Source organism: Pholcus phalangioides, unplaced genomic scaffold (assembly GCF_987345545.1).
Source record: "Pholcus phalangioides strain wild (caught in Gottingen) unplaced genomic scaffold, Ppha-v1.0 ptg000007l_1, whole genome shotgun sequence".
Lineage (NCBI taxonomy): Eukaryota > Metazoa > Arthropoda > Arachnida > Araneae > Pholcidae > Pholcus > Pholcus phalangioides.
This window is the reverse complement of record NW_028301600.1, coordinates 18,165,812-18,189,335: the sequence shown is the minus strand read 5'-3', so window position 1 is coordinate 18,189,335 and position 23,524 is coordinate 18,165,812. Positions and strand designations below refer to the sequence as shown.

Here is a 23,524-nt window from a genome sequence, read left to right as displayed (position 1 = left end):
TTTAATGAAATTTAATATTCAATGAAATTAAGTATTTTAAGGAAAATTATTTTCAAGAATGCATATGCAAAAAAAATTATCAATTTTAGTGCTTCATAATTAGATTGCCAAATATATATTGATGAATTATTTGAAAATTCCAGTTTATATAATGACATGAAAATCTAGAAATATTGGTGATATAATAAGCAGTAATTTTTGTCACTTGCAGAAAACAGCTGGTTGATAAGGGATCTTCCACTAATTGTATTTCACTTATTTTCTATCAAATGATTATTTCCTTCAGTTTGTTAATTTTGACATTATATATGTGGATCTTGCTCAGGCACTTCTCTTATATAGCATCACACATGTTTTAGCTTGTTTGTATACATGCTGTGGCATAATAACCAAACAAAATAATCAAGACAAAAATAATTGAGATGCCAATTTGTGAAAGATTCTTCAACATACAGCTACTTTCAGCAAGTAACTTGAATTGCTGTGTTCAATATATCACTGATATCTTTCTGAATTTTCACAACATGCATGGCCTCCACAAGGGTAGGGATGACAGGTCAGGACGATTCTTATCATTTTTTGTTTTCACACTAAGTCTACTATACCAGGGTCCTCCAAAGATCCTAGCCTAGGAGCCCTGCTGCAAGATGTAGGAGAGCCATTCTATATATTTGGTAGCCAAATTACAAAAAATGAAGATTGATATTTTTCGGGCATGAATACATAAAAATCATTTTCTTTAAATGCTCATATCTCATTGAATAATAATTTTTATTTTTAAATTGCATGATAGTGTGATTTATGTATATTGTCAAATGTTTTGTAAATTTTTTAAAATTCCGTTGAACACTCTGCAAGTCGTAGGCAAAAAACATACAAGTGAAACTGGAATATTTAAAAGAAACAATTATATGTCTGTGAATGTACATGTTATTTTAACTAAATTGCACATGAATACTTCAAAGAGAAAGTAAAATATTTTGTAAAAGTTAAACAAATTGTTAGAAGCTTTTTATGATGAAGAGTTTTATCAAAAACAACTTTTGCTTTTCAATTTCTTGTCACAACTTTTGCTTTTCAATTTCTTGTCACAACTTTTGCTTTTCAATTTCTTGTCGGTCCCATAAATGAATTTGCAGCTAAAAGGTGTGAGCTATGTTTACATACAAAAATTTCAGATCAATTCATCAATCAGTTTTCTGGGAATATGAAAAAATATCTACACTTACTAGTGAACATTGACTTATGGCTATACTGTGTATATCGACTTATATTATAATAATGGACATGAATTTACATACCATATCTAAGGAGTACTGGTTTGCAAACACTCTCCGTACCTCCTTACACTCCAGTTCATTTGTGAGAAATTTTTCCAACACACCAGGAGCAGTCAAATGAAGTTGGACTGTTTTTGTTGCAGCCAGATGATATCCTACAGTTGGACACTTTATTGCCTGTGATCTCTCCATTAATAATCGAACTTCCCAGTCCTGGAATGTTTAGAAATTTATAACTGAAATGTAGAAAAAATTATAACTGAAAACTTCCTAGTTCATCATGTTGACTTATAAAATTTGGAACGCTTATAATGAATTACAATTTTTGTGATAATTTGATGTATACTTCAAATTATATACTTCATTGTGAATCAAACTAGTAATTTATTTCTAAAGCATGTGCAAAGGTTTACTAAAAAACATATTTTTATCTAGTTTTATTAATTATTTAACTAGGTAGAGTTTCTTTCACTGCAAAATAATCTGAGAGAGCTTGCAAAGAATAGAGCAAATGAAATTAGGTTAAGCACATTGTAAACAGTCAAGCCTGCTTATAAAAAAATCAAATATTAAGAAGTATTGTTATAACAAATTTTTTTCCATCTATGAGAACCTGCAATACCAAAATAATGTTTAAAATATTGCTTATAACAAATTACCGTATCCATGGATATCGGATAGAACAAATTTTCTGGTAAGAATCAAATTTCTTAAAAAGGATTAAATTCAGATATAAAGTTAGATTCGAGATCAGAAGTTGAGGTTTTCTTCCTAAAGTGAAGTGCTGTACTCTTCCAAGATGGGATGTGGGTACGTTCCATTGGCGCCATGTATACCTAGATAACAATCTCTAGCTATAACTGTGTGTGTGTACTGATATTCTGTTTGTTCCCAAAACAATTCAGACAAAGAGGGCTCAGCATGAACGAATCGAACAAAGAAGAAACTACAGTTTACTTAATCTCATTTTTATTGCTACTAGGGTCATGCGTTTACCTCATAATGTAATTCAGATTTCAGGAGTATTGTGACATCACTAAGACAGTCATGATTTTGTCTTGGTTTGCACGTTTCAAAAATGTCTGGTGAAAAGAGAAAGCATTTATCTCTTGAGACTAAATTCGAAGAAATAAAATTAGAAGAAAATATGAAAAAATGGAGGTATCAAAAAATATCCCAGCAAGCTTTTTGTCAGCAATCCTGAAAAACGAAATTCAGTTGTTAAAAGCGTACCATGAAAGTTTGATTGTCCCCAACCGGAAATTTTTTTCGAGGATTAGTAAATGAAGACGTTAAGAATGCACTCTTTGAAAGGTTCAAGACCATACAAAGCAAAAATATACCAGTCAATGGCCCTGTTCTGAAAGAAAAAGTCATCCATTTCGCAAAGATTTTAGAGAAATCCAGTTCTGTTCCCAGAATGGATGGCTGCAGTGCTTTAACCAGCAATGATGAGATATCTCATCTTCATAAAAGCCCCTTATTTTAGCATTGACATGCCCAGATATTTTGTAAAAATAATTTATCGGAAACTTTTCAGTATACCCCTTAGTTTGTACCTGCTGAAAATCAGAAGAAAACCTACTTAATTGAAAAAGATATGGTGTTTTGAAGGGGGATTCAGTGATTTCTAATTGATACTTAAAAAAGGGTTAAAGATGAACATGAAATTGCTCTGAAAATGATGAGTGGAGAAAGTGTGAAAGTCAACAATTCTGTTGCACAAGATTGGTTGAAAACTAAAGAGAGTTTAATTGGACAATTAAAGCCTAGTTATGTTTTTAATGCTGATGAAACTGGGCGCTTCTACTAGCTTTTACCTTATCAGACATTTGCATTGAAAGAAGACCCATGTAGAGGAGGAAAACATTCAAAAGTTTGTTCACCAGCATTACTTTGCTGTGAAATTGACAGTTAAGAAAAAAGATATTGGTTATTGGAATGTCCAAAAACACCATTGTTTCAAGAACTTTAGAAGATCATCTTCCAGTGAAATACAACAACAGAAAAGGGTTGATGACAACGGAAATTTTTAGGGAATGTTTCAAAGAATTTGACAATGAAATCTCCAAACAGGGTCAATGCATTTTGCAGTTGGTCAACTGCACTGCATGTGTAATGAATATCAAACAATGAAAAATAACGGTATGTCACTTCCACCAAATGTAACTTTGAAACTACAACTACAATGATATATAGAAATAATAAATTGCATTAAAGTGCATTATAGATATCAAATCATCAGAAGAGTTTTTGTAAATCTTGAAATCAATTTGGGTTTGTTGCAGACTTGAAAATTGCTTGTGATTTTTTACATGAACAATGCAGTCCATTCAACCCAGAATCATCCAAAACTGTTGGAAGCACGCAGGATTTTTAGGTAAGCTTCCAGATGTCAACTTCAGTTCCGAGTCTGATTCTGATGATGAAAGTTTTGTCTGGAAAACATTAAAAGAAAAAGGAATATTGGTTAAGTGTGCTACTTTTGATGGCTGTGTTGTCAGCGATAATGTAGAAGTTGAAACTGAGCAAACCACTGATACAAGAACTATCACATCAATAATATCATAAAACACATCCACTGACTCTGAAGAGGAAAGGGATCAAAATTGAAGAAAATAAGAAACTAGTAAATACAAAATCTGTTGTAGACAGTATTGAGAACCTATGCTTATTTTTGTGAAGCATGAAACATTGATTGCAGTGAAAATTTGAAGACATTGAGGCGTGAAAATTTGAAGATGTTAGAAAAAGAAATACACTCATTGCCATAAAAATTTGCGCACCCAGAAGAAGTCGTCAAAATGAAACGAAAATTTTACACATGTAAGTACTACGTTGATATAAGTGATTAGAAAATCCAAGAAAAAGGATCATTTATTGCAGAAAATACAAATACAAATACAACGCCACAACAGGCAAAATGCCCAACGAGGTGGCTGATAAAAAGATGCCCATAAAAATATGGTTGTCATATGTTTCAAAAATACAGCAACCCAATTAAAAATGCAATTAACAAGTACAGATGATCCCAAAAAAAGTACAGATGAACAGAAGTTTTAGTACTCTGTTGGACCCCCCTCTAGCGCGAATGCACGATGCGATACGAGCGAGCATTGAGGCATACAAGTTCCATATGATGTCCTGAGACATCTCGTTCCACAGTTGTTGTAAATGCGCCTCTAGTTCGACCAACCTCGTAGGGTGTCCAACTTGCCGTCCCAAATGATCCCAGATATGCTCGATCGGTGACAAATCTGGGGATACAGCAGGCCAGGGAAGGGTGGTAATGTGGCGGAGGCAGTCTTGTGACATCCTTGCAATGTGTGGCATAGCATTGTCTTGTTGAGAAATGGCTCCTGGGAGCCCTGCCATGAGTGGCAACACACGTGGCTGAAGGATGTTATGGACGTATTGCTGGGCTGTCATTGTGCCATGGATCAATATTAGGGGTGACCGTGTATCGTAAGCAATGGCACCCCATACCATGACACCAGCTGTGGGAGCGGTGTGTCGCTGTAAAGCGAAGGCAGGATTGAAACGTTCACCACGGGGCCTCCACACATGAACACGATTGTCATCACTGCTCAAGTTGAATCTCGATTCGTCGTTGAAGACGACCTGGTTCCATTCCGTTGCAGTCCAATCCCGTCGTGCTCGACAACACTTCAAACGGAGGCGTTGGTGGGTGGGTGTCATTGGCAGCACACGTAATGGACGCCGCAATACCAGATGTCCTTCAGCCAGGCACCTTGCGATGGTTCGGGAAGACACAGGGGCCCGTAGTGAAGCTGCTGCCTGTGTCTGGATAGCGGCCAATGAGGCAGTTGGCTCTACGCGTGCGTTTCAGATGATGTGACGGTCTTCTTGACGACTGGTCTGTCGAGGGCGTCCTGAACCTGGTCGCAGTGTAAATGACGTCTCTTCTGTCTACTGGTCCCAACACCTCCTCACAGTAAAATCAGAACGGCCTAGTTGACGAGCTACTCGCCGAGCTGACCACCCAGCTTCAATCATCCCGATGATTCTTCCCCTATCGAACTCTGACAACTGCTCATATGGTCTTTGACGGCGGCGTAACGGCATGTCTACCTCAGCATTTCCTTTGCAAACGATTAAATACACTCGAGCAAGCTCTGCTTACCTGTTTTATACTCCAAGGAGAACGAAGTTCAACACCCTCTAGTGGCATTACGCAAGGTGCAATCACGCTGCATTTCTAATCATTTGCATATCTGCCCGACATGTACCTTCAGGCCAACTTTCGTTTTGATCCCACAATTATTTCTTGGTGCGCAAATTTTTATGGCAATGAGTGTATGTAAATGCATAACGAGTTCAACCGTCAAAAAAAAACCAAAAAAAACTAGTAGTTTCTTTCCTCTTGTATAATAGTTTTGGAATTTATTAGATCATATGACCTCTATACCATATGGGTAAGTGGATTCCTTCTATTAAATTCGAGTATTTATCATGTATGTTTTTTTTTTTTTTTAATATAATATATTTCACTGTCTCCATTCAACTTTGTTACATCCGGGCTCAACAGCATCAACAGTATTTACTTTCTTTCATTCAAACTGAGCATAGTTCCAGTCTATCACCATAAGCGCCTGAGTGATGCACACACACACACACAGTGGTAAGATGCTCATCTTCCACTGTGAAGGTTAACACTGAAGTCCACAGGTTAGAATCTGGGAAAGAACATTCAAAACAAGTTCTTTACCAACCAAGTCTGGGGCGTTAACCGATACATGGCACATTCATTCTTACCCAACTCCATCGGTTAGAAATTACCATATGGTGATATGTGACCAACATTGGTGAGCGGTAAAACCTATCTCACCATAGGCAATTCACTCATTCAGTACAAAATTAGTTGTACTGGAATCGTGCATATGCACTATCAGTCTGAATGCCTATCTAGGGAATTGTCAGTGCTGCCACCTATTTTTTGAATTGTGAGTGAAATGTAATAGTTGAATATTTGTAGTGTTTTAGGTAGGGATGGGATGAATAGTGATTTGGAAAAATACAGAATATTCGGTGGCCAAATATCAATTTTTTTAAAATTCATCACAATCATAAATAAAATTAGTTCTTTTTTATTTTAAGTAAAATTATTGGTAATTTTAAATGATTGAATTTCATTTATGCAAATTTATTATTTAAATAATAGTAGTCGAGAATGCGGGTTAGTTAATGATAATCACAACAGTACTGACGAGGAATTACCTACCTCTGACTTGGATGGCTTCTCGATTGACATTAAATCATCGGGCAAATTAAAATGTGTGCTAATAAATGCCAGGAGCTTGGGTAATAAGAAAGATTTTTTAGAAACTGATAGTTGTGAAGTGCCTGGATCTTATAGCCATTATAGAATCTTGGGCAAACGATGGGGATGAATCTTTCTTACACATCTCAGGATACGATATTTTTTTGAGAAATAGATCTGATAGGAAAGGGGGTGGAGTGTTGATATACGGGAAATCATGTTCGAAGGCTAGAGAGTGTAACGTGCAGAGAAGTGATATTGAAACTATATGGGTTGAGCTTTAGAACAAAAGACGTCATAAACTTATTGTTGTGGTTTGTTACAATCCACAGAAAGAATAGGGGTCCAAACTACATCACCAAATTGCAAGATGAAATTTCCTACATTTGTAAGCGTAAGAGGGTTCTCATACTAGGGGATTTCAATTACCCAGGTATTGATTGGGAGAACCTTTTATCTAGGGATCAGTATGATACTTTGAGAGTTGTCATATGAGACTTTCTTTAGTTGGTGCTCGAAAAATTTTTGTATCAGCATGTATCAGAAGCCACTGGGGTACTGCTATTTTGGATTTAGTTCTTACTAGTTCTGATGATCTTGTTGAACATGTTTTGGAGGGGGCAGAGGTTTCATCCAGTGATCATCGTATATCATCAGATTTCACTGTAACTTTTCCTTGGGTAAGGTTGATAACAAAAGACTGGTTCCTTGTTTTCGAATAACTAACTTCGATGTTTTGAGAGGAAGGTTAGCGGAAGTTTTCAAAGACCGATTGGAATCAGTAGGGGTGATAAGTCAATGGGAAGAATTTAGTATGAAGCTGTCCTCTGTTTTGCACGACGTCATACCCTTTGTTCGAAAAAAGCGTGTTTGTACATCGTACCCTCTATGGTTTACGGATAGCGTGCGTAACCTTTATCTTTGAAAGAAAAGAGCATTCAGATGGTATAACATTGGACGAGGTGACCTATCATTGTTTACTGATAAAAGAAGAGTGTTGAAGAAAGCGATAAGGGATAGTAAAAAGGAAGTTGAATCTAGGTTGGCAGATAACATTGGCTCTGACCCAAAATCATTTTTTCGATACGTCAATAATGGATATAAGGGGACAGTTGGCCCCCCTCTCAATAGGAGGCTCTAGGTTAGAGAGCAATGTAGGCATGTGTAGTGCTAGTGCTTTCAATGACTTTTTCACGTCAGTTTTTAATGGAGATAATGATATTCGATATACGGGTGTTGCATGGGGTAATAAAACTCTCAACGATATTCAAGTAGAAGACGTGGAGGTCCTAAATCTTCTAAGAAATGTTTGTGCAAGCAAAGCACCAGGACCAGATGATATCTATCTCAGGGTCCTCATTGAATGTGCTAATGAATTGTTGGGGCCAGTCGCACAGATATACAGGAGTAGTGTTGCTTAGGGTATCGTCCCAAGAGATTGGAAACTTGCTAATGCTATTCCGATATTTAAGAAGGGTAGTAGAGAAGCTGTGTCCAATTATCGTCCAGTGAGTTTGACGAGCTCCCGCTCGAAAATTTTGGAAATTATCATCAAAAGACAGTTTGTGAAGTGGATAGACGAGAATAATGTATTGTCGGATAATCAGCATGGGTTCAGGAAGGGGAAGTCATGTGTAACTAACCTCCTTTGCTTCTATGATCACGTGACTAAGGCTTTGGGTAAGAGCAGAAATGTAGATGTTGTTTACCTTGATTTCCAGAAGGCATTCGATCGGGTCCAACATGGTAAACTCTTGAAGCATTTACACGAGATTAGAATTGGGGGCAACTTGCTGAATTGGATAGAATCGTGGATGAAATAGAATTTCATCGAAAGTCAACGTGAAAAGAAAAATTCAACGAAGATTGCAAAAAATGGTAGCTTGATGAAGGTGACTTGTAAAAACAGTAAAATAATAATGATTCGATCAGAAACTTTCAGTCAAACTAGTCATTTTATGAATTGCCATATTCAAAATAATTAGTGGTTTTAGATATTTTCTATTGATTATTCAGTCACATTTCCTTACCGATTTCTGCATGTTGCAATGAAAATTTTTCATTTCCTTTTGACTACAATAGATTTTTGCCGCACTGAAATATGAATAAATTTATACTTTACTTCTTCACAAGAAAGATTTGGACTACTTTGAAATTTATTCCAGCTTGCATGATTTGCACATGACTTGAGATAATTTTCTCACACGAAGGTTTATTCTGGGGCTTATTTATTGGATTGAATTTCGATTTTTGAGGCGCAAGGACGAACTAGGTCAAACAGCGCTAAAACAAATGACCAATTAAAAACAATTGTTCTTGTTATGTCAGGAAAGGAGGTATATTTATAAGGGGGCAGTTGCCCCGGGTACCCTGTTAACAGAGATAGACATCAGGATGTCACCGGCCTAGGCACTGGAGAAACTGTGAGACACCCAGGCTCTATCACAAGAAGCAACGTAAGCACTTCGGTCAAACCAAAATTTATTGATACGTCAAAGATCACATATAGTGCAAGGTAATTAAGTATTATATAAATCAAAGAATCTCAAATCAATCAAGTTTAAGTCAAAGTGCAACTGGCACCAATAATAATCATAGAAAGTTGTATAAAATCATATCGCAAAAGGCGCAATCAGAAGTTTGATTAATCAAGGATAGTATGACAGAAGGGTAGCCACCATTGCGCTCGGACAGTTCATTACACTCAGAATAATTTATTTTTGATCACTGTTGAAAATCTTTAAAATTTCTCTGGGACTTCATTAGATTTGGGATTCATTCTGATCCTCGCTTGCAAACAGTGCTAATAGCGCACTCTCTGGGAGAAGACGCTGCGATCTCCTTAACGGTGCTGGTACCGGAGTTACAGGAGCTGGAGGAGACTGATCCCCTTTATCTTCTCGGGATGTTCCTCAAGGAATTTCACCACCCTAGGCACTGGGGCTTAGTTTGTTATTTTCCAAAATAAAATGAAAAATTAATGTATTATAGTGCAAACGTGAATAAGAAACTAATTGCAGTTTTTGAGCTCATCTTTTAAGATATGGAAAAAACCTACTACACCAGAAATTCTGAAATTTTGTAGAAATATTTACACGGCATGATGATGATGAACCACAAACTTCGATGTCTGATCATCCGTTAGAATTTTATGAATTTCAAAGTGTGAAAAAATGTATAAATTTCTCAAAAATCTGAGAATTCAATCTTTGTTTTAAAAAATATCTGTGTTAACTTCTAAATCTGATGTTAATTTTACTAATACATGGTGAGTAACACATTTGAGCAAAATTTCAGAATTTTTGGGTGACAGCAGTTTTTTTTCTATCGTATGGATGAACTCAAAAACTCTTCAATCTTAGAAAATCGTAATAATTAACAACCGCGTAAAAATTTGAAAAGTGCACACACACATAAATAACAAAAGAGGGAAAAGAAAGTGGTTTACTTTATCAATTTCTTAGGGTTATATCATCATTCAGTTGAAAAAGAATGCCAAGTTGAACATTTGGTGTTCATTCTGTGAATTTGGCAGGATTTTGAAGTGACGTCATCAAATTTTAAAGTGTTATAACTCATTAATTATGGATCAAATCAAAAAATTGAAAACACTTTTCCATATCAGTTTTTCACAAGGAATCGTGTGTAGTTATTGGGTGGTCGATAGTTACCACCCTGTATATATTATATTTTAATATTGCTTAAAGAATCAATTTCTTTTCTAACACTTGTTACAATTTTACATCTAATCAAGAAAATATCAACCATTACTTACTCTAAACTAGCAAATGCATAACGAAATTTATACGACTTATTATCTTTTTTTTTTTTCTTTCAGTAACTCAATAGGAATCTTGTTTAAATACATCCTTCTGAAGTGAACTTGACTTTTGTAGTTCATGCTCACTTCCATCTCATTGTGTGTGTGTGTGTTGCAGTAAGATTCTATTTTCATATCCCTATTCTAGAAATTCACCCTGTGATAACCTCTTAAACAGAAAGGGATATTACACAGCAGCACAATAAAATATCAGTAAATTTTCAATTCATGGGAGAAAAACTCAAATAAATATAATTTTTAAAAATTTGATATATACTTAGATTAACACAGATATTCAGCCGAACCTCCTAAGCATTATTCAAAGATACAAAATTAGCAAAATGGGAGAAAGGCACCGAAATTTGTATAAACCCCCAATAAATCTGCTTCTGCCCAGACAGTATCTATGTCAGTGAGTGACCTAGAGAGTTTGCAAGCACATGAGTGAGCAAAAAAGTGACTTAAGAGTGTGAGCAAGTAAGTGACTGACCAAAATAGCATGCAAGCATGTGAGTGATCAAAACAGTGTGCAATCATGCAAATGACTAAACAAGTGACTTTAGAGACACTGGTGTACTTGCAGGAAGGGGGGGGGGAAAGCGGGTTATAGCTCAGGGCTGCAAATTTGAGGAAAGAGTAGTTAAGATGATTAGACTAAAATGGGAGAAGGGTGGCAAAATTCTTGCAACCCACAGGCAGCAAAACCATAAATGTGCCTCTGCTTCTATGTTCTTTTCGCCAGTTTTGCTTCTTTCAGTAGTTTAATATGCATCTTTATTTTGTCTAGATACATCCTTCATTAGTAAAGTTGACTTGTGTAATTCATGCACACTTCTACTTTATTGTGATACGATTCTATTTTCAGTTTCATGTTTACCTTATTCTAGAAATTCACCGACATAACATCTTTGATGGAAGGGGGGGGGGGGAAACATACACCATACAACATGGCTCATACTCTTTCAAAGTAAAAAAATTCAAGCACTTTTCCAAGCAAAATTTTATAATTCAAGGATATTCATATCGCGATAGATAAAGATCGTGATTTAAAAGAAAAATGAAATTACTTAGATTTTTTAATTTATGTTTCACATTTACTAATTTTTAATTCAAAATTTGAAATGCTAATTTTATTAAAGATATAATTTTTAAAAACAATTGTAATTCTCATTTCAACTTGTAGGCAATGTCAAGTTCTAAAGGTCTTACTTTTAGAAAAAAGCTGTTGTAGTTTAGAATGCAAGTAATCATGTTTCTAGGGTGACCGCTTTTTTATATGAATGACCTGTATTTCCTGGGAAATTCCCATATTTTCATGTAGTTTTGGTCATCCAAACTTTTCATGAAAATGTCCTATTATTCTCCACATATTTTCAACAAAGCCTACTGAAAATTTTTTATTCTTTATTGAAATTATTTCCCCAATCCAATGGTAATTATGACTTTAAATTATGGTAATTATGACTTTAAATATTGTCATGTTAACATTTTTCACCCCGTAGAATTCATTTAAATCTACTGCTTCAATGCAATGGTGCTTCATTGTGATTTGGCATTGTTTTGGCAATATCAGCAATAACTGGCAATTTGCCTACCTTTGGCATCATTTTTGGTGACAATTGACGATTTCCAGCATTTTTATCGAGGAAATGTCAGCCCATATATATATGCAACTGACATTCATTAATTCAATAGTTTAAAATATTTTGGAGCAATACCTTAAGTGCAGCGTTTTACAACTAGATTTTAGGCAACATCTTTTTACGCATAGAAATGCCACAGATATGGGTAAACATGTCCTGTTTTGAACATTGTCTCTTAATCATTCTATGATTGTTTCTCTATACCAGTAGTTCTCAACCTTTTTTGACCCTCGGAGGAGCCCTTTTTAGTAACCAAATTCTATGGCAGAGCCCTGTAGGCAAATTTTTTAATTATTCATCTAAGTTAGTGATTTATTTTTAGTATTTAAAAATATTCATAATTGGAGCCCGGAAGTTTAGGCACTAAAAATGGTCAAAATAGGCAGGCAAAAAGGCATTAAAAATGTTTAATATAGGTACTAGAAAAAGCATTTATTTTTGGAAGAAAGAAAAATAACTTAAAAACAAAGATATTAAAAGTCTAAAAACTAGCTTAAAAGATTGGTGTTCCGCTTAATCCTTCTATTGTTTTAATTATGGTTTATAATAACTGCATTATTATTCACATTCGACTGGTTTCAATCCCAAAATAAAATATTAGCAGACCCTCAGGATTAGGCCAATTTCAGGGCCACCATTCAGAAGTCGGTAGAGTCTGCGGGACTCCCTCGAGTTGCGCAATAATTCTGTGGTTCATTTGTTATACTATTTGAAATAATCATTATCATTTCTATATTTGAAACGCGACCATCTTGTTGTATTTTTCTAAAAAAATTTAACTTCTTTTATATTACCACATATGCGAGACTCCTTCAACAGTGGGGCTCTGTGTGGCTGCATCTTTCACACACCCCCTGAGGGCAGCTCTGGTCAATTTAATTTAAAACTGAATATGTATATTTAATAAATAGCCATGGCTATTTATTAAATATACCATGGTGCAAAACAACAAGATCAAAACAACACAAGGCCCACAGCCTTGTCTGCTCCTACCCCACCTTATGTGAGCCATAATGTCAATTCATCACCTCTTGGGACAATTATCGGTCCACTATACACACATACAATGCAGTCCAATGCCTGAGCGAGACATGTTATGTTAAGCATGTGGAGAAGCAAAAATTTCTAACTTCCCTCTGCTTTTCTAACTCGGGCTGCATTCATGTGAAACAAATTCATTCACATCTAATGTCATTCTGTCAAAGCAAGCTTAATGCATGGCAGCACTAATCTTTCAGATCACTTGTTTGTGTCTAAATGGGTCTTTAGGGAGGAGCTTCCTGAGATACTCAATACTGAGAGTTGAAAAATTTAAAAGAGCAATTCGTTTGAAGGTCTCAATGCTCAAAATATCCAATTTTTACAGATTATGGCCTCAGAAGTTCACTAATAAACTTAAAAATATGTTGAAATAGGCATTTATGACACGAAAATTTCAAAAAAGGCATTTATGGCACGAAAATTTCAAAAAAGGCATTTATGGCACGAAAATTTCAAAAAAGGCATTTATGGCACGAAAATTTCAAAAAAGGCATTTATGGCATTTTGCCTGAACTTCCAGGCTCTATTTATATATTTTTTAAATTTTACTGGTTTCTTTTATTTTCCTCAAGCGGCTGCAGAGCCCCTACTGAGTGCACAAGGAGTCCCAAGGGCTCTGCAGAACACTGGTTGAGAACGCTGCTATACAAATTTTTGCCGCAGTGGAATATGGTTTAGGGGGGGGGGGATTTAGATGAAAAGGGGCAAAAATTGATGGAAGAAATTCACGCAAAATTTTTTTTCAAGCACTTGAAAATTATTATATTTTTTAAAGACTGCAAGGACTTTTAAAGACTTGAAAATGAAACTTTTTTTTCAAGGATTTTCAACCCTGGAAGCTTGTCTGAACCCTGAATACAATATAATCAGTAAATTTTTAATTCATGAGAAAAATTCCAAATATAATTTTTTAGTATTAGTTTGATGTACTTAGATTTACACAGATATTCGGCCGAATACCTAAGCTATATTTAGCCTAACTAAATATTTGTCCCATCTCTAGTTTTAGGTCTATTGCTTTCTGTGGCAAAAAATTTTAACGGGAAAATTGACTGGCGTTCATGTCTTGAAGTTGAGAACCACAGAATACCAACTTCAGCTGACCACCATTCTGCCGTCAGTCAAGTTCCTACTTGGGTCTTTGCAAAGTGAGTCTATCACTATAGCCACATGACTGAACAGCAACAAACATATACACTCGTGTGCAAAATTGAGAGAATTTGCACATTGTGCCTATTTTCACAAAAAGTACTGTATATAGGTACTAATAATGCCGCCGAAAAAATATGCAAATATTCAGTGTCAACTACATAAGGGTACACATGCGTGTGGGTGGAGCTGTGACGACAGAGGGGATAATAAGCGTTTTCCGCAATTCTGGCGCTCATACTCCTCTGCAACATTCACTGTTTCTCACAAGAGTTGGGTAAATTTTATAAGCTATCAGGTAAAATGAGTAGCCACAAATGCATGGATGATGGAATGAGATAGAAAATTGATGGACTGGAGGAAGGGCAATCACAAGTGCAGGTGGCTACAGAGCTTGGAGTAATGCCTAGTGTCGCCTGCAATGTGTGGAAACAGTTTCAGGACATTGGCTCCATATAGAGAAGACCTGAACAAGGTCGAAGAGCCATGATGACAAATGAGAATCATTATTTGGAGGTATCATGTTGGACGGCCACATACCCCTCCATGTGTTTGACAGAGGATCTCTGACTGCTACGACGTATAGAGAGATCTTAGAGCCCTATGTTAAACTTCCAGAGGCGCAGTTTGCCCTTGGTTCCTGTTCATGGACGATAACGCTCATCCACATCAGGCTCACCTGGTCAATGATTATCTGGAAAGTGTAAATATTTAGTGTATGGATTAGCCAGCCAGATCTCCTAACCTAAATCCTATAGAACATGTCTGGGATGGCAATTACATCTCGCCATTCCCTTCCAAGAACCATCCTGGAGCTGAACACTGTAATGCTCTCTAGAGGAGTGGGACAGATTGCCTCAGGGACTCCTCAACTACCTTGTGTCCACTATGCAATCACGCTGTATGCATAGGCGGAGATAGACTTGGAAGTCTGGGGGGGCACGGACATTATTGCTGGGGGGGGGGGCAAGATGATGATGATTCATCTATACATTAGATCTGTCGACTTCACCTTTGATGCTGGGGGGGGGGGCACCCCCCCCCCGTATCTCCGCCCATGGCTGTATGATCTGTCTGACTGCGAGAGGGGGGGACCATACCCCATATTACTTATTTTCAGATCGATCTCACAACATGGATTTCGGGCATTCCTGCAATGATGAGGTTTACTGACAATCATGCATGGGTATTATGAATTTTGCACACACATGATAAATTTTTCTCTCTTATATATATATAACTGCTGTATATTCGTACCAAATTTCATCAAAATCTTTGTCCATTTTTCAGAAATTTGACATAATGTACTAATTCTCTTCATTTTGCACACGAGTGTATTTACTGATAAATCAATCCATTATTCTCTTCTGAAATACTCAGAAATCACCAACAAAACAGGCTAATACATGGAAAAATACAAAACTTCTAATGCATTTAAACACCCCATGGATGTCATCTTCAGAAGAAAAATATAACCACTATCACATTGATCACACTTGGATTGGTTACCAAATCCTAACTTCTGGTTGCTCAGGGGAAAAAATATATTCACATCAAATATTGCGATTCACAGACCTTTCTAGCAATATTTTTCTTTGCTACAGCACCAATTCCTATACTTTCAGGAAAATATTATATAAATGTGTTGTTAAACACACAAGCAAACATAAAATACCACAAAAAATGACAAAAAAAGTTTTTGGGAATATTTTGAAGTAAAATTATAATTTTCCTGTCTGACAATTCTCACCGTTAACAGTATATATATATGAATTTAAAGAAAAATATGCAAAATTAGTATATCACCTTTGATTCATAAGATTCAGGAGTGTATCCATGTCTGTAGTATACTACAGCAACTTCTTTATTATCACTACAAAAATGGGAAAAAAAACACTAATTTTTTCCAATAAAGTAATCATATGTTGCCCCCCCCCCCCAAGGCCAGGATTTTTCACTGGCTTTTCTAAAGTTAATTTATAGTTTAATTTAATATATATACATAGAATGAAAACTTTAGTCTGAGCCCAAATGACTCGTAAAAAGCTGATGATAAAAACATAATTTGATTAAAAAAGTACCTAAATATTGTAGTATATACAAGTCCATTGTAGATATATCATTATCTTTATTGGGGCCATTATGAATTGAGATCCAAATTTAATTTTTCATATGGTTCCCAATCCTCTACATTCCAATTATACATATGTTGCTCCATCTTTCTCCACAAGTCCAAAAAAGTTCATGTCTTACAGTGCTATGACCTAGACAAAAACATTGGCTTAAAGCTTGTCAGTAGCAATGAATGTTTAGCTTTGTCAATGGGGGTACCCCACTAGAATAGGGGTCTTCAACCCATGGCCCGCTGTCTCTATTTTGGTGGCCCGCCAAAAACATTTCGATCGATTGACGCAATATCATTCAAAAATAGGGTAAAACGAAGATTGACAAAAAAAAAAAAGTCACCCAGCTTCATATACACTTATAACAAGGACAGGCTGATCAGTGTACGGTATTTAGCTTCTTTATAAGGCCTTTAACGCAAAAGAAACCACACCATACACTTTACCATAAATAACTTTTGAGTACTTCCAATCCTCGAGTAGCAGAAAGCAGAAATGAACGGAATTTCCATGACATCGTATTTTTTCGGTGCATGGTTGGGAAAGGAACAGGTGGATGTATGCATCTTGATTGGTTGAAAGGAGGATTTGTACAATATTGGTACAGTTAGTTTACTTGTGTGGTCTTTCAAGCTTTTGATCAGAAGCCTTTTAATCTTTAAATGAGTGCATGATGGCGAACAGTGATAGCAAAAAAAAAAAAAGTTGTATTTTTTCAAGAAAAGTGATCATCACTTTAATTTTTTCATCGAACACAAGGCTAAAGCAGTTTGTCTTATTTGCAATGAGAGCGTAGCCATGATGAAAGAATACAATATTAAGAGACATTAGGATACCAAGCATAGTGAGAAGTATTCTGGATTGGAGGGACATTTACAAAGTGAAAAATTCAATGAACTGAAATCGAAGCTGAACTATCAACAGTCATTATTCTTCGGAAGAGATGAACAGTCTGAAAATTGTGCTCGTGTTAGTTATATAATAGCAGAAAAAATTGTGAAACGTGGGAAGCTCTTCGTTGATGGAGAATTCGTTAAAGAATGTCTTCAGTCTGCAGTTGATGTGCTTTGCCCATCACAGGCTCAAGCTGTTTCAAACATTAGTTTGTCTGATGTGATAGTAGCAAAACACGTGAAGAATCCATCAGCAGACATATTCAAGACCTTAAAATCCAAATGTGAAGTTTTTATTGTTTTTACTCAGTAGCTATGGATGAATCAAAGGATGCAACAGATACTGCGCAAGCAGCCATTTTCATTCGTGGTATTGACAAAAACTTCAAAATTGTTGAGGAGTTAGCTAGTGTCGTTGCACTTGAAGATACCACACAAAGTTTTGACTTATATTCAAGTTTGGCAGAAACATTGGCCAAATTTAAGTTGGGCTTAATCAACATATCTGCCGTAACTAAAGATGGTGCTCCCTCTATATATGACCGGTCAGAAGAAGACGGGTGATTACATTGATAAAGTCAGATGCCGAAAAATGTGGAAATATGAAGATGATGGCTTTCCACTGCATCATACACCAGGAAAACTTGTGCAAAAAGTTTTTCTTCAACTTTGAACATATAATGTCTGTTGTAGTAAAAGTGGTTAACTTCATTCGATCCCAAGGACTTAACCATAGACAATTTCAAAAATTCTGAAGAAGCTGAGTATGGCAACGTTATTTATTATGCAGAAGTACGCTGGTTGAGCCGGGGAAAGATGCTTCAGCGCCTGTTTTCCTTGAAGGAAGTTGATGAATTCATGAAATCCAAACCAAAACTTATTGGAGAGTTTCAAGAGATAAAAAGTGGGTGAGAGATTTCACATTTCTTGTCAATATCACTGGTCATCTGAATGATCTAAATTACTGCTTACTGGGAAAAGACCTTTTTATCCATAATCTTTATGACAACGTGAAAGCGTGAAAAACTAAATTAGTTCTTTGGGAACGTCAATTGCAAAACAAAAACTCCATACATTTCCTAAATTATTAGAGTTGGTAAATAGATCTACAACTTTGGAAACCCAATGATTATGTACAGTGCATTTCAAATTTGAGAATGGAATTCAGAAGCAGATTTTCTGACTTCAGCGAGAACGAAATTTATCTGAAAAAATGTTTTCCTCACCACTCTCAGTCAATATTGAAAGTTTCACCAGAGCTACAATTAGAATGTGCAGATTTGCAATGTGGCTCTGCAGTTAAATACAAGTTTTTTTGAAATTCCTTCATTAATTGATTTTTAAGTATCCAGAAATACGCAAACATGCATTGTTCATGTCTTCTATATTTGGCAGAACTTCCAAATATATGAACAGTTGTTTAGTCGAATGAAGAATACAAAATCAAAAACTAGAACACGTCTGACAGATCGGCATTTGGAGGATACTTTACGAATAGCAACAACACAAATTTTACCTAACATTGAAGCAAAAACAATGTCACGTTTTGCATTAATTTAGGAATTATATCCACTTGCATTAGTAATGTAAGTAACAAAAGACTTTTTTTTTATTTGGTACGTAATTAATTCAACATTACATGTATACACAAAAATCATTCATTTTCATTTTGTTTTATACAATATAAAAAATACATAAAATAATTTGTCTTACCCCAATTTAGCTTAATTTTTTAAACGAAAATGCTACATAATGGAATCATAAAATATATAGTACATGTCACATTTTAATTTGTCATATCTGAGCGTACGTAGGATCAACCTTTGGCAGGGGGAGGGGGTGAGACACACTGAGATTGATTGGAGGCACAAGGAATATCGGAGAAAAATTTAGATTTACCCACTTTCAAAAGCATTTTCAAGTAACAGAAATGTATTAATATAGCAAAAAAGGATTTTTTTGACTCTATAATTTGAAATGTTTTTTTCTTAAATTAAAAAATTACAAATTAATATATTTTTTAAATTAATTGAATGTTTAAATTTTTAAAATATTTTGAAATATATTTAGTTTGTGATTGTTTTTGTCCCCCCCCCCCGCTATGCCGTAAATGAGTGGCCCACAGAACACGACAAATTTTTTATGTGGCCCTCGAGCGTAAAACGTTGAAGACCCTAGGACAACATAATCATAGTACAATAATCACTCAAAAACTTTTTTTGTTTAAATTTCAATTGAAAGTTCATTAAATACAGCATTTCATTGGTACTGGAACCTAGAAGGCTCAGGCCACATTAGCACCCCGTCCACACCTCCCGAAACAACTTTTAGAGGTCGGCCTTAATAATTCATAAACATTCAATGCAATCCCAACCTGCTTACTTCCTGTGGGCCGCATATACAGACATCTAGAAAAACCCTATACTCCCACCCCATATCTGTTTTCTTCATATCAGAGCTCCTATGGCACCTACGACTAAGCATTCTGTCCAACACAAGTTCCGCGAGCTAAACCATGCAAATGACGCAGAGTACCAACCCACCACACTGAACCACTCAAAAACCTGTTTTTAGACCACAGAGTGTGACGGTTTCGATGGAAAACAAGGTTTTTTACGCATCGAGTAGAACGGCGGGTTTAGATGAGGCTTTAGAGATTGCCTTCGACGCACAGACTTAAACAGATTGGCCCAGAGTTAGTTCTCTCTCTCTCACATGAGTATATGAATTCATTGTTATAGTAAAGATCGATGCAATTTAAAAAATAATAATAAAAATAAGTAAAACACACACGGCAAGAAACTCAAAGACCCGATCTTTTTTAAACCAATTTCCGTAGTATTGAGTCTCCTGTAGCTCCATAGTTCATAGCAGCCGTCCGTAGTTTCTATGGACATAGCAGTTGGCAACTCTGTATGACCATAAATTGGTTGAGATATTTGAATTAAAAAAAAAATCACTGAAAATGGGGGAAAAACAGAATATGAAGCATTTGAGCTACATAGAACAAGCTTGCCCCTTAATGTGTAGACCTATGAATTTCAATAAGTTATAAGAACTTTGATAGAGGCAATACTGTGGCGAGACATTTTAACGGAGGGAGAATGGCTGGCATTCATATCTTGAAGTTGGGAACCACAGAAAACTATCTTCATTCAACCACCAATGTACCACCATTAATTTTTGTAGTAGTGATTTATTTTGATTGCAACATTCTTATTAATATATAATTATATAATAACCACTTTACGTACAGTGTTTTGATAACAAATTTGGATGAGCTGCTGTTGCAGAAGTAGCTGAGATAAATCTAAAAAAGTGGTATGTTATCGTTATTTACACATGGGAAATAAAGGAAAAAAGGTGGGAAAAACTGGTTTTCAATTCTATCTCCCCCCTCTCTCTCAGCCACCCTCTCCTTATTTATGTAATTTTTTTAAATCTTCAAATGATAGCAAAAGGAGAAAAGAATGCTGAGGTGAAGGGAAAAGCAAGATTATTTTCTTTTACGAGGTCACCAATGGAAGAGTCTTAAAGGAAGGAGAGAAAGAGCTTGAATATATTTCTTCCATTTTAAACTGGTGTACTCGTCCATGATAGTTAAGGGGTTAAACTATGTGTCTGGATTGTGGGTTGACAAATTTTTGAAAATGAGGTCATGTAGCTAATTAATAATAGCAAAAATGAATAGAAATTTTTTTTTAATTTTCATAAACTTTGTAGTTTATTACATGTTATCAATCCACTGGCAACTAGCAACAAAAATATACACTTCATCATGTTGTACAATTAATGTGCATTTATTTTATGATCATAATCTTGTTATCATATATTATTTACTCTCATAGGCAGAGATAGACTTGAACATCTGGGGGGGGGGCACAGTCATTCCCCAGTAGCACAACGATATAGTACAATATCTGGACCATATTGTTATATATCGAAACAACAGAGGAATATCAGATGTCATAACTACGATATAAATACAAATACAACGCCACAACAGGCAAAATGCCCAACGAGGTGGCTGATAAAAGGATGCCCATAAAAATATGGATGTCATATATTTCAAAAATACAGCAACCCAATTAAAAATGCAAATAACACAAATTATAAACAATATATAGACATGATAAAATATTATACAACGCCCATAAAGAATACTTATGGTTGTCCTATTCTAAGAATGGATAGCTTCTCGATTTACCCCAACATTTTCATTGTATTTCTTTTTAAAACGTGTCAATTGTGTTAAAATTTACTACTTCCGGGGGTAAGCTATTCCATTTATTAACAACCCTATTAGAGAAAAATTCCCTGCGACACCATAACCTTGCATTGTCCCTCACCAATCGATACTGGTGTCCCCTTGTAAAAGCAGTCGACTGGCGGTGTACTAAAAGTTCATGGTCCATCCTATCCATCCCATTGAAAATTTTGAACACTTCAATCATATCTCCTCGACACCTGCGTTTATCCAATGTAAACATATTCACAAAATGAAGTCTCTCTTCATAACTCAAGCCCTGTGTGCCAATAAGGACATGCGTAGCTCTTCTCTGCACCCCTTCAACCAAGTCTATGTCCCTCTGTAGGTATGGTCTCCAAAACCTTACAGCATACTTCAGTCCAGGAACAGATATAGAACGATCTCATCCTATATGGTGCAAATTATTTATGATATTAATTGATCAAGTCTTTAATTTTTCAGTTGAATATGTATTTGATTCCATGTGAATAATCTTTACTTTGAAGGACAACTTGGAACAATAAATTATTTTAATATAGTTTGAAATACATAGATCTATATCGTGAACCTTACAAAGATCTATATCGTGAACCTTACAAAGATCTATATCGTGAACCTTACAAAGATATGTATCAGACACACAATATGCTAATATATCAACATATTGTGTGCCTTCAAATAAAAATATTGACTTCGAATAAAAATTTAGAGAAAATTTAGTCAAGTATACAATTTTTTTGTTTGAATGGAAATTAAAATTTGAATGAACAATTGTTCATATGAAATTTTGATTTTAATAGGATTAATTATGTTTGGTATATCAAAATCATTTCATCAGTTATAATTGAATCCTTACTGTGTATGTTTTACATCGTAGATGTTGGTATTTTAGGAGGAGCAAGAACTTTAATTGCCACTAACCATAACTTTAATTGCCACTTTATAATTGCACATGATTTTTAATTTAGAAAACTTTGTTCTTGTTTTTGTTGTATATGTGTGGGTTTTTTGTATGTTTTCATTTTTTACCATACGGGTGTGGACGGAGTGCATGTGTGGTGTAGTAGTAGGTAGAGCCTCCAAAAAATGGCTCGGGGATCCATGATGTTTTTAAGTCAGCCACCTCGTTGGGCAATTTGCCTGTTGTGGCGTTGTATTTGTATTTGTATCTCCGCAAATGTTTGCTCTCGTTTTTCATATTATTACACAGTTTATTGTACAGAGAGAAACGGTATCTCCAGCTGTTTATACACAGTATCAGATGAAAGACTGGATACCAATTTTATATAAAGATAAAGTTCAGAAAAAAAAATTAACATGCCTCTGTGGAAAATCAAATCTATGTCCCCCCAGACCGAGCAACTGCTCTGCCATTAAGCTACAGAGGACTGACATTTTCTTCTCTTAGAGCCTATATAAACATTGAACAGGATTGCTCATAGCAATCCAGACAGCTAAATAGCTCTATGATCTGCTTTTACAATAGCTTTTTCGATCTGCACATCTTCTCAGAAAATACCATCTGTGCATATGGAATGCCAGAGTATCAACATCCACAGCACTATACATGAAGTATGTGACCACCTCCTGATCCATGAAGCCACCCATTCCTTTTGCAATCGACAAGAGAAATGATAAGTGACAAAATCAACACACTATGTATTCAGTGATAGTATAGTGGTTCGTTCATTGCATTACAACCATGCATTGTGTGACAAATTTGTGGGTTGAGATGTGTTCTATCACTCCTCAAAGTTTTCCCATGAGTTCTGAATCACACTGTATACATGATATATGAAAAGATAAAAACTTACACAAAAAGTGTTTTGCCATCCAAAACCGCTGAAGTTCGAAGCTTTGAAAATGTATACCTCATTATGTGAATGTTACTTTCTATTTCACATACTGCAAATTCTGTGGCTCTTTGATCACATATATTGTAAGTCACATCTTCCACAACAATAAGAATCCAAGCACTAAGAGTACGAGATGAAATTAGAAAATAAATAAATAGCTCATTGTAAAAGGTATTTTAGATTATGGAT

The 23,524-nt window shown here is 35.5% G+C and overlaps 1 protein-coding gene across 1 annotated transcript in view; it reads right to left on the bottom strand.

The window, feature by feature from the left end:
• LOC149085013 (glutathione synthetase-like) overlaps positions 1 to 23,524 on the bottom strand; it is a 110,595-nt gene that overhangs the window by 47,728 nt on the left and 39,343 nt on the right. The window contains exons 8-10 of the mRNA XM_089232768.1: positions 23,294 to 23,455; positions 16,021 to 16,087; positions 1,302 to 1,493 (exon numbers count right to left, since the gene is read on the bottom strand). Coding sequence (XP_089088894.1) covers positions 1,302 to 1,493; positions 16,021 to 16,087; positions 23,294 to 23,455 — 421 coding nt within the window. The remainder of the gene's footprint in view (positions 1 to 1,301; positions 1,494 to 16,020; positions 16,088 to 23,293; positions 23,456 to 23,524) is intronic.